The 11,590-nt window shown below is 38.6% G+C and overlaps 1 protein-coding gene and 1 non-coding gene across 3 annotated transcripts; both read right to left on the bottom strand.

Moving 5' to 3' along the window:
- Positions 1 to 801: 801 nt before the first annotated feature.
- Positions 802 to 904, bottom strand: LOC131305750 (U6 spliceosomal RNA). The gene has a single exon (XR_009193312.1). It is a non-coding gene; the product is annotated as a U6 spliceosomal RNA (small nuclear RNA).
- Positions 905 to 4,839: 3,935 nt separating this feature from the next.
- LOC131303422 (uncharacterized) lies at positions 4,840 to 11,114 on the bottom strand. Of its 2 annotated transcripts, none has more exons than XM_058330277.1 (7): positions 10,697 to 11,114; positions 8,601 to 8,838; positions 8,319 to 8,509; positions 8,000 to 8,235; positions 6,996 to 7,239; positions 6,735 to 6,842; positions 4,840 to 5,173 (listed from the first exon to the last, which is right to left on the bottom strand). In XM_058330277.1, the coding sequence occupies exons 1-7, from the start codon at positions 10,913 to 10,915 to the stop codon at positions 5,051 to 5,053; spliced, it is 1,359 nt and encodes a 452-aa protein (XP_058186260.1). In that variant the 5' UTR covers positions 10,916 to 11,114; the 3' UTR covers positions 4,840 to 5,050. The 2 variants fall into 2 exon arrangements, with proteins under 2 accessions (XP_058186260.1, XP_058186261.1); XM_058330278.1 differs by lacking the exon at positions 10,697 to 11,114 and adding an exon at positions 9,567 to 9,828.
- Between the last annotated feature and the right edge of the window lie 476 nt (positions 11,115 to 11,590).

Genomic DNA, 11,590 nt, shown 5'->3' on the forward strand with positions numbered 1-11,590 from the left:
TGCTCTGAAATCTCAAATCGGGAGCGGGTCATTACATATGGTATCAAAGCCTGTACCAACTGGAAATGTGAGACGGAATCTCGACCCCATACGAGGATGTGTGTTCCTAAGTGGGGGAGATTGTGACGCCCTACCGCTGGGGAGTTCCAAGTAGTGGTCAACCGGCCTGATGGCAGTTGGGACTCGTGCGAGGGGCTGTCGGATCGGTGACTAGAAGGGTCAACCGAGGGTAGTTCCACATCGCTTGGTGAAGTATAAGTTGTGTGCTATAAATAATATGAGGGTACAAGGACTTTTAAAACTATGAGGGTACCAAAGTCAATTGAAACTTCATAGTTAAGCGTGCTCACACTGGAGTAATCCTGAGATGGGTGACCTCACTTGGAGGTTTGATGGAGTTTGGTGTTCAAAACAGACAATATTATACAGGGAGGGAGCAGGTCATTACAAAAGATGACGGTTTTAAAGTACTTTAAACCGTCATTTTAAGATTCAAACTTTTAATGACAGCTCCATAGATGAAAGTTTCAAAACTGTTATCTTTCACGTTTAATGACACTTTTAAATTGTCATCTTTTATGATTATTGTAGTAGTGTCTTATCGGTCATAATTAAAAATCATATCTCAATTATTTATTGTCAAGATCGATGACCCATATGCGTCTTACAGAGCCTTGCAGGGCCTTGCATTATAGGATTTCCTAATCCCTAGTGAACTACTATAAATAAGTAGTAGTAACTTTTATAGATGAAAGATATTTGCTGGGAAGTTCTTTTTGGTAAATAAAAAAAATTGGTAAAAAAATTTTGGATTATTTCTCGATTTGTTCGTGTCATTCTTGTGTAGGGGCCATGGTAATCTTCTCTATATCATTTCAATTTAATCAGATGTTCCCGAAGGAACTATTCGCTCGGAAGTTGATTGGATAGGACATATGATTTTTCTTTTTATTCACAAATCGGCGAATGTAGTTGCATATATTTTGGCAACTTCAGATTTACAAGGTTCTGATATTCGTACTTGGAAAATTAGACCTCCTTATTGGGTATTGTGTCCTCTGTGAAACAATAATCCAAACTAGTTAAAGATTAATTAAAGCCCATAAAAAGTTCAATAAGAATAAAATAACTACTCCTCACGACCCATATTGCTTGCCCTGTACGAGAAACTCATTTTAAAATAGGACAAATTTAGCTCTTAACATTTTTCAAATAGGACAAACTCATTTTAATACCATACTATCGATTTTAATTAGCTCTTAACATTTTTATCAAATCACTTTTGGGCTTAAAAAGGGTAAAATTACACTGACCTCCACTGATGACAAATACACTGACCTGCCCTCTGGCTCTAGAAATTGTTCACATCTCTTACTTTACAAATTAATATACACATCGATCATTTGATCTCCTTGCCGTTAAAATAGGACAAAAGGTTTTAACTTTGATAAGGAAAAGATCAAAATACCATGAACACATGTGGATTAGATTGCTTTACCTCTCACACTGTATGTTAGCACATGTTATTTTAGTATATCCACATATCACAAGTATAGAAGACTATTTATTTTCTGAACATTATATAATATAAGCAACATAAGAAATTAAAAAAGTTAAATTTTGTAAGACTTTATATTGTTAATTAGTGCCTTATTTATGGTTGATACATCAGTGACAGGAATGATGGTTTCTAACACCGAAGCCTTTTTTGGTAGCTTTTGTTTTTTGTTTGTATTATGTTAAAATCTTTTGATCTTTTTTTTTTTTTTTTGTGTGTTTTTGTTATAATTTTATTTTCTATATATTGAAGTTCTTGCTTTTAAAAAGAGAGAGTAGTACTTATCAAAGTTGTCAATTCCGTAATGACAAGTGTTCCGTTTTCTCTACTAAGACGGTACATATCGTTACTAGTATGTATCTTGGTACCGTTTCAAATTGAAAAGTAAAACAATTTCTAATACTTTGATATGTCTTAACATCAATATAATAACCAATTTTAGAAGATTCACATATTGCATATCGACACCCAATTTTATTAAATTATCTTAAGATTCGAGCTTTTTTTAAGCAAGAGAAAAACATACGTATTTTTTTTTTTGTACCGGCCAAGATTTCGGTGTATGTCTAAGTATGAACCAGTACAGACCGTCTTTTGGGTTGATTGGTACACCTAGATATGTGTATCGTTGCATTACCGGTAAGATACGATTGACAACACTGGTACCTATGACCCGACCACAGAAAATGGTGACCATAAAAAGTACCTTCATAAATACTTCCATATTATTCTATGGGCAGTATAATAGGCCTTAGCCTGGAGTTCACTGCCGTACACAGGATATGACATCTTCGATCGGTCGGAAGAATCCTTATCCATATTTATATTGAGCCCATAACCTGATTGACTGCATCCCGGGCCTGTAGTCCAGCTACTTTTCCATAACTCTGCCACAAAGAAGACATCGACTGCAACTGTCAAACAAAGTCAAATTCCATATCATATTGCTGCATCCGTTTCATATTAAGAGTCCACCTTTAAAAAGTCGTGTTATTTTTTAAATTAAAAAATTAACTACTTCTGTATAAATTTTTTGAATTTTTTCGCACCAAATTAAAGTACTAATCGACATATTTAATACGGTGCAAAAAAATTTAAAAAATTATACACGAAAATAATTGATTTTTTGATTTGAAAAATAACAAGAGAGAGAAAATGAGATTCTCAATTGGAACGGAGGGAGTAGTAGGCTACTGGAGTAGCTCTTTGTCAACTTCAATTTTTTATCTGCAGTGCTACATCCACTGTTCTGTTTCATCGTTGCTTCTATCGTGGCGCTCAATCTCACCATCTATTCTTGATAAAGTCTTTTTAAAATCCGGAACGTTCAAAACACTTTTATACGGTAAAATTGAAAGCGGTAGAGGGAGCAGTAAAACATAGCCGTAGGGATAGTCTTTCTGATTTTTTATTGAAAAATGCTACAAAGACCGCTCAATGGGCTTTCATTAATGTTTAAAAAGTACTGTAATATTGAAATGGGTGAAAAATACATAAAAAGTGTGTGAAAGTGTATTGAAAAATGTAAAAAATATAATTTTTTTTGGCCATATTTTATAGTCAACAAGGGTTAGCGGGACAGTTAGATTAGCAATAGGGGAGTCCAGTAACTTTCCATAGCTCTGGGTTCCAACCACTCCCAAGAGACCTTGAACCTCTGCCTCTTGGATAGAGGAGTGTAATTTTTTTTTTTTGTCTTTTTCTTTACTTATTGACACTAGGCTGTTAATAAAAAAATACTTTATTTTATCTACTAAATAAATAAAAGGTGCAATCATATAAATAAAGAGTTCACAATCGCGGCCACTATCCAATCGGCACCAAATGAACTAGCATTACAAGGTGGATCAACATGTAAGTATGGAAATCCCCCAATGAAATCAGAACATCATTTGCTAAAGCATTTGCACATCAATTTTCCTTGCGGTAGGCATCAAACAGAGGATTTTAAAAAAATTTAACGGCACCACTTCAAACCGCTCCATGATAAACTGCGGACAGTCAAAATGTTACCCAAAGGATGACGTGCAATGTCATATTTTGTTAGTAATTGTGTGATGTCCAAAGCATCCACTTCAACTTCCAATATTCTCATAATATTCTCTTCCATTGGAAATTTCAGAGCGCGCGAAAACCAAATTTAGGCCATGATGCTTGCGTTTGCATGCATGTCCTGGTGAAAACCCCTTAACGATCTCCCGTTTGGACCCCAGATTAAGCCTTCCGTAGAGGCTTCCCCCATTCGTGAATCAAAAGCTCCATCGGTGTTGAACTTGGCAAACTTTGGATGTGGAGGTACACATCCGACAGCAATGGGTTCTCTCCCTTGGATGGGAAATTGTTGCACAACCACTCTATAGATTTTGCCAAAATTGTTTTTGCGACTTGAGTTGGTGGTTGGGCATTCGAGTTAGAGCTTGAATCGACTAAACGCTGATTTCTATTGATGCAAATATGCCAAATGGCGGAGGGAAGATAATAGTGCTCCATGGAGCTATGGATGAATGCTTGACTGGAAGGTTTGGAATTCTAAGAACCCACTCCAAGCGAGTTTCGGGTTTCAGGATGTGGTAGGGTAGTAAGGTATTCCAGGTTGCCCTCGCCCATGGACAATCGCGAAGGCAATGGCAATGGCATGCATCTTCCTTTAAATTGGAACACCATTAGCAATAGATCGTAGGGTAGTGCAAGGCATTCCGTGTTGCTAACCGTTCTTCAACAATTAACCAAACAAAGTATTGAATTCAAGGGGTGCAAGGAAGATGCCGAATTCGTTTCCAATTCAGGGAGGATGGATTGGAAGCTGTGAGGATGTTGTGGGGCGATCTAGAAGTGAACTCGCCACTGGCAGTGAATTTCTAAATAGTTCGATCAGGCAAATTGGACTTAATCCCTCCCGAATCGTGAGCGGATTTGACAATTCATTTAGTCGTATATTTTTTCTTCTGTTTTTGTGTCGACTCTGTGGATTTGGAATTGTAGGATGAACGTTTTCTTAGTATGTGCTACATAATGGATCATTGTGAGTAACTGCAAGCTGGAATACGGCGATAGAAATTCATCCAGTTTTGAGTACTGCCGAATCTTTGAAACTGGTTTTGGCCTTACAGATCTTTTTTCAAAGACGCCATTGTATTTTCTTTTTGAGTCGTGTAGCATTTCCATCGGGCTTAATGTTGAGCTACGAAACTTTCTGCCGCAATTCAATTTTGTAGAAGTTTTTTCTTAAAGTTCGAGGCAGGACCACGTAGGGGCCAGCTTCAATCAGCTACTTGCCATGATTTCAGTGCCTTACTTGAAGTTGTGAACTGATAGTCCAAACATAGTGTACAGGAGAGCTTAGAGTACATTGTTCCTCATAGTTTCAAAGTATCGCTTATTCGATTATTTCCAGCCACTAGAAAAGTACCCTGTATTTGCATTATCTCTACATGCATTAAGGGGATATTTTTGCACGATAATCTTTGCATTGCTTGCAGTTGTTGGTAGCGATTATGTAGCGGAGCAAGGGTTCTTTGTGGTTGGAAGATTGCCATCGTACGTACATTTCAGCACATCTGGATTCCTCACGAGCCGTGGCCCAACTGGCACTTTGCTGACTTTTGGACGAATATCCTGCAAGATAACGATGCGTGTTAGAAAGATCCCAAATGCATGATTCAAAATAACTGATATATGGATAATGGGTGTTCGCATAAAGAAACGTAGTTATTGAACATTTTTAGATCAAAGAAACTATGCTACCCGCTACTAATGCTTGTCACAGTGGCTAACAAGTTGGGGAGGCATTCGATGTTCATTTGCCGTATCCTAATAATGTCTCCTTTTTTCTACAATGATGTATCTTACATTCCTATCAATTTCGACAGGCATTTGACGGAAAGGCTCGGGGCGCCCCCAGTTTGCTAGTGACAACACTCCAGTATTTCATATCATAGTAGGATAAATACGGTATAATGGCACCCCTATGTAAGACCCAAAAGCTATTACTATAGTAAAATTCATCTGGGATGGGGCTCCTTATCAATCTATGTACGTTTAACCATTAGACTTTTGTAAGTTAGGCCTTAAAAATTTGTTCCAAATCAAGAGATAGGCTTCAGTACCCCACCAATTAAAAGTAAATAAAATACCCTGAAATGTATTCATAGATAATCTATAGATAGACTTTTCTTATCTATGCCTAGACTTTTCTGCTCCAAATCAGTTCAAATACTAGCATTGAAGGTTGACTCGGGAAGCCCACTTATGGATGAACAGCAGGTGGTAATCCTTAGCAAAAAGGTACTCGCGTTCGATTGATTGAAGTTTGATTCTTACTAACGGACTCTCAGATGAAGCAGGTAGGCAACTCAGTGAAAGCGCCCACTTTCTATGGAACCTTAGCTGTTGGTTAAAGACTTAACGAACTTTTGTCCATTAAAAAAAAATTACTTTCACATTTTGCATATGAAATTTTTATGGCAATGCTTAAATAGTACTCTTTCCGTCCCTTTTTAAGTGTCCTGCTTCGTAACTCCAATTTATTAAAAAGACATCATCATTACACCTTTCACATCGACTTTTTCCTCCACTTTCCCTACTTACCCATCATCATTACATTTTTACTCACTAACTTTTCAAAATAAAATCTACTTTTAGGGACAAAATAGACAATATACCAACTTTTACCCCCTAACTTTACAAAATAGACACTTATTAAGGGACAGCCCAAAATGGAATACTGGACACAAAAAAAGGGACGGAGGGAGTAATGGTTTACAATTCCTTCGCGGCCTTGCATTCTAATATATTTGTTATGCTTGAACTTTCAAGATTCTGCACCCCTAGTAGGAAAATCCTAGTTCCGCCGCTGCAAACACCTCTTCTTTAATGAAAAGTTTCGGATGCAATATTTATTCAAGTAGAGGCGCTTTTTTTATTTTATTTTTATAGATGTAATGGTTCATGAGTTTTTAACTATACCAAAAGTGAAGCAGCAAGGCACTGAGGAAAAACATGAATAACTGCTTTATTTTAGGCATTCAATGTTCGTATATTTCCAATCTGAGTAGGTCGCGGAACTTTGGGCAGTGTGTGTGGACTGTGGCGTAATGCAGTAGTTTTGGTTTTTCCCTAATTGGTTCAAATATATTCAACTTAGAAGTGTTCTAAAAAGTTGGCAGATTGTTATTACCTGATCAAAGATGGCTGTTGGGATTGCAAGGGTAGCACAAGCATTGGGGGAGTCTACTATTCCGGAAATCCTTCCTTCGCATGGGCAGCATGATAGCAAAAGATATATCTGATAACCAACATCACATATACCTCGTTAGTCAGTAACATACCGAAATCAGAAATAGCACACTCGAGGTTTTCGTATGCTTCCTACGTGTAAGCTTGTTTGAAGTGTTCTTAGAGAAAATACAGATGCTGTTTCGGGACAGAGATGTTTGACCTGTTCTTTAGAATACCCAAATTTTGACAGGTAGTCGATCGCATTGAGCACTGCACGTTTATAAGCAACACTTGCGTCGAGGTAGTGCTGCCTTCCACTTTCGTCGACACTTATTCCCTCAAATACTAACCATTCTGAGAATCTGGGCTCAACCGGACCTATCTCGAATATTGGGTTTACGTGTAGGGGAGTCGGTCCCATTGGTGTGAGGTACTCTTTCATTCCACCTCTGATGATTTCACATCTGCGAACAAGCAGAATCACCAAGGTTAAGTAATGAACATTACATATAAGTTAAGTCACGTGAGTAATCATTGATACATAATTCTTGAAGAATAGTTCAGCGCATCATGAAAACATTTCTCATGTCTTCAATTTTATGGCATTAGTACGGATGAAATTGACTCTTTTTAAACTTAAACTGTGGTCCAGACTCTAGTGTCCTAAACTTTGTGACCAAAATGAATCAAACATCACATTCTAGCTAATAACATCATCAGGTGGCCGCATATCCTGTTGTTGGATTGGTTTTTTCGGTTTAAAGCTTCTATCTAAGTAAGCCATGTTACTCACAGGTGTTTAACGAACCAATGAACTTAGGTGCTTGGTTGTAAATTGCAGCTTTTAGCTGCAGTTTCCATTCATTGATCCTGAAATTCGACAGTCATTGAATTGATTATTCAACAGATAAGCTTGTCCTAATTCTTAGCATCATCGCAACTACTTGTTCATACTCTTGTCTCTGTTGTAGAGGGTTTAAGGAGCAGTAGAACTCAAAGTTTCTTGTCCGAAACTTGATGGCAAATCCAATCTGCTTTGTTTATCTGGCCGATTTTGGTACCTCGTTGTTGGAGATTTATGACTTACAGAGTTACAGTTTAGTTTGTCATCCAATTGTGCTAATAATAGTTACTAAACTTCTTCCAAGTTATAGTTATTGTGGTGTGAGTCAGAGGTCCAGAAAATAGTGTAGAATTCTAGTAGCTGAGAGATATGAAGTGTACTTGAGTTCAAGAAAGCCACTCATCTCAATTGCCCCGCAGAACGAGACTTCACCATCGCCTTGAGAAAAGTGCATGTCTCCCGTGCTAAAATTCGCTCCCTCTACAAATACCGGGAGGTATATTTTTGATCCTCGGCTGAGATTTTTGATGTCGCAATTTCCTCCATTTTCTCTTCCTGGAATCGTCCTTGCAGCCTCGTGAGTGATTTTTTCCCATTCTGAAGTACCCTCTTTAATCTGCACCCAATCATGACCAATAAGATAACCCATTCACATAATTTTTGTTGAGAATACCACTTACTACCAGAACTAATTCATACCTTGCCAAGAAGGCAACCTTTGGGTGATGGTAGGTTTGCCAGAGGCCTAGAATGCAAAACTTCACATAATTTCAGAGTTTGAAGGCCAGTTTCTTCTACTTCCCTCTCCCTTTCATTCCATATATTTAGTAGTTCCATGGAAGGTGCAGTTCCAATAATTCCAGGGTGAGTTAAGCCAGGAAACCGTACACCTGTTGTGCAACAAAAAGTGCGTCGTAGTTTAGTAGCATAGGAAAGATATGCAAAATTCAAAATTTTGTCTCGTGTCTTTTTTTGTTTGACCTGGTATGTGAGGAGAATAGGCGTATATTCCTTCAAAATACCAGATGGCTTTTGTTGCACATGGGAAATGGTCAGTCAGAAAACCGCCCCCATTTTCTCTGTCGAACGTCGCTGTATAACCCCACTCATCCCCAGGTAGAGGACCCAAGTTGCAGATTTCAACTACAAGAAGATCTCCTGGTTTTGCCGGGGCACCATCTGCATCTGTAACTCTAATCGGCCCGCTAAGGTAATGCACCTGTACCAGTTACACTTATTTGATCATCTTGGTTTTTATGCAGGATTATCACTCGCTCTTTCTTGTAAATGGACTCCAAAACTTGTCGCGCTAGAAGAGTTGCATTTGGTGAAATTCTAAACACTAAAGGATTTGGAGTGGATTTATAAATAAGAGTGAAAATCATTCTTCAAACAGATACTATACTATCATGTTAATTACTAGTAAACATGAGACATTGCAGAATAAATTCTCCTGCTACATATTCCCACTTAATGCTACATTGTTTCTGGAGTCAGTTGTCAGTTGCCCTGCTCTGCTATGCAGTAGAGTTATCTATCTGGTCATTGGAAAATAAGTTGTACGAAAAAGAAACTACGCCCTGTTAGTACCCATTTAATGGGCCCTGAATTGGGGGATGCTGCCAAGGACCTCCTGCTAAGCGGGTGCCAAGCAGCCGTTCATCTCGACAATCGATGGCTCAGATCATTGCCGAGCAATCGACGGCTCAGTTTTGTATGCGCTCAGATTCAATCTGAGCTATTCGTGCCGAGATGAACGGCGGGATCGACCGCTTGGCAGGAATGCTGCTCGGCATCTAAAGTTACCCCACTTAGAAAACCAAATCTTTGGCATTAAATACACAAAATAGTGTACGTCGGACTCGAACCCACAAACTACCTGAAACTTTAATTGCTTGAGTCTTTTATAATAACAGTAATATACAAAGTTCATCTTCGCATACTTACGATTGAGAGGTCTATGAACTTCACATCATTTGCAGAATCATCGTCCTTTATAATGCCTCCAGTCCAGTCTAACATCTCCACTCTGATGACCTCTCCGGTCTTAACCTCTGCAACCGGCGGTATATCAGGATGCCACCGGTTGTGGAGAGGGAACTTCTGTTCCTGTGGTTGCTTTTTCAGGTCTATGGGGACTACTAGTCTTGGAGTTGGAGGAGCCATGTCCGGATCCCTAGTAGAGTAGCAGAAGTTATTGCTTTCTTTTCTGTCAGCTTATGTAGTAACCAACTTGGCATCTTTTGGAGGAAGATAGAGGTTGACTTGGATCGTTAGGTGACAAAATAGTGTGACTGTTTTTCTAAATGGTCCCCAACTACCTTTTACTATTAGACAAATTGCCGAAAAATTGTGGATCACATTTTTTTTAATAACCGATGTTTGGGTCAGCTTGTGCACACATCGATTAATTTCAGAGCCCTAAAGGTAACAACCGGATATACCCCAGTGGCCCCAAGGTTTGAAATATTTGGCCTCCGTGGGAATGGAATTTGTGACATCATGGAGGAGCACTTATTGTTTTCTCATAACCACTCGGCCAAACCCTCAGGGTTTTCTCTTCCTCTTGATGGACTATAGTTCGCTTTCGCATAACAAGAAAAAAATTACGATCGAAACCTATTTTTTTTTAATAAAGACAAAAATAAGTTAATTTTTTCTTTTTTATTAAAAAAAATTAAATTTCGATCATAATTTTTTTATTTTTTAGATTCTTCTCGTCATGATGATACAATAATCTTCAAAAAAATTAATGAAAAACTAACAAATACGAAAAAAATTTGAATAAAAACAAAAAATTAAGTAGTTGACTTATTTAGCTGAATGGGTTAGTGCCTCGTTATCTTTTCACCTGCTTTCAACTTTGAATCCTCTTTCCTCCTCTCCCTCCCCGTAAGTTGTCTGTGGATTTGGCCTTAGGGCCGAAATACAGAGTACAGGAGAGATGATGGAGGATCCACACTCGTAGTGTGTAAATTAACACTTAGATTAGTGTATCTTTTGTTGTTTTCAAACCTAGTATTTCAATACAAGTTAAAAAGATACAGAACCATAAGGAAATTGACAAAGGCACTTACAATAGAGGGGTCAGCATGTTTGATGTCTTCGGCAGAGTATTCCTTTGTTATCCTACCGCCACTGAAGTCCATCATCTCCACCCTGAAAAGCTCTCCGGTTCTAACCTCAGCGACCGGAGGTATATCCGGGTGCCACCGGTTGTGAAGGGGTAGTTTCTGCTCCCATGGCTTCTTCTTTAGATCTATGGGCAAAACTAGTCTTGCACCATATAGAGCCATGGCTTTCTATCCTAGTTGCAGATGTTATAATCTGGTTTTGAGGCAAAGGAAAGGTAGATATCTATCTCTCTCTCTTTAAGAGTATATTCCTTGGAGTGGCCATCAGCTTTCTTTTTCAGATTTGATTTTTGAGAGCCATGAGTGGGCTCCCCGCAGGATAAGGCACTCTTTTCTTTAGTGGATGGACCACTCTGAACAAATCTTGATAGAAATTGCGACCCCATTTTATGTGTTCGAATTGGGACTAGCAGCATCCCGCCTGCCGAGCACATTTGGACCGTTCAAAAGTGTTTTCAGCTGTCCGGATTGAAAAATGAACTCTTCCGGTAACTCTTCCCGGAAGAGTTTGTTTTCAATCCGGACAATTGATTGTTGGGATGGACGGTTCGGATGCGCTTGGCGGTGCTTGGCTGGGTCCCTGGGTTGTTCGAATTGGAAGTACATACAAGGCTCTGATAAGTTAGGATACTGATAAACTAACCCAGACACCTGAGTTATTAACTACTGATGGGACACTCTTATGTTTTGTCGCCAGCAAATAGAAATTGCGAAATGGGTTTTGGTGTGTAACTCTTATCTCTCACTACTCAACCACGTAATAGTCGGTATGGTTGTGTAAAATTTCTCATTGCTCAGTGACACTGACATGTGATGTTAACGTTATACCCAACAGTC

Source organism: Rhododendron vialii, chromosome 10a (assembly GCF_030253575.1).
Source record: "Rhododendron vialii isolate Sample 1 chromosome 10a, ASM3025357v1".
Classification (NCBI taxonomy): domain Eukaryota; kingdom Viridiplantae; phylum Streptophyta; class Magnoliopsida; order Ericales; family Ericaceae; genus Rhododendron; species Rhododendron vialii.

Coding starts and splice junctions, on each gene's coding strand:
- LOC131303422 (XM_058330277.1), bottom strand. CDS start 10,915: ATGGCTCTATATGGTGCAAGACTAGTTTTGCCCATAGATCTAAAGAAG. Junction 8,236..8,318: donor AAGGTTGCCTTCTTGGCAAG/GTATGAATTAGT, acceptor GATTGGGTGCAG/ATTAAAGAGGGTACTTCAGA. Junction 5,174..6,734: donor CAACAGCCATCTTTGATCAG/GTAATAACAATC, acceptor GTTATCTTGCAG/GATATTCGTCCAAAAGTCAG.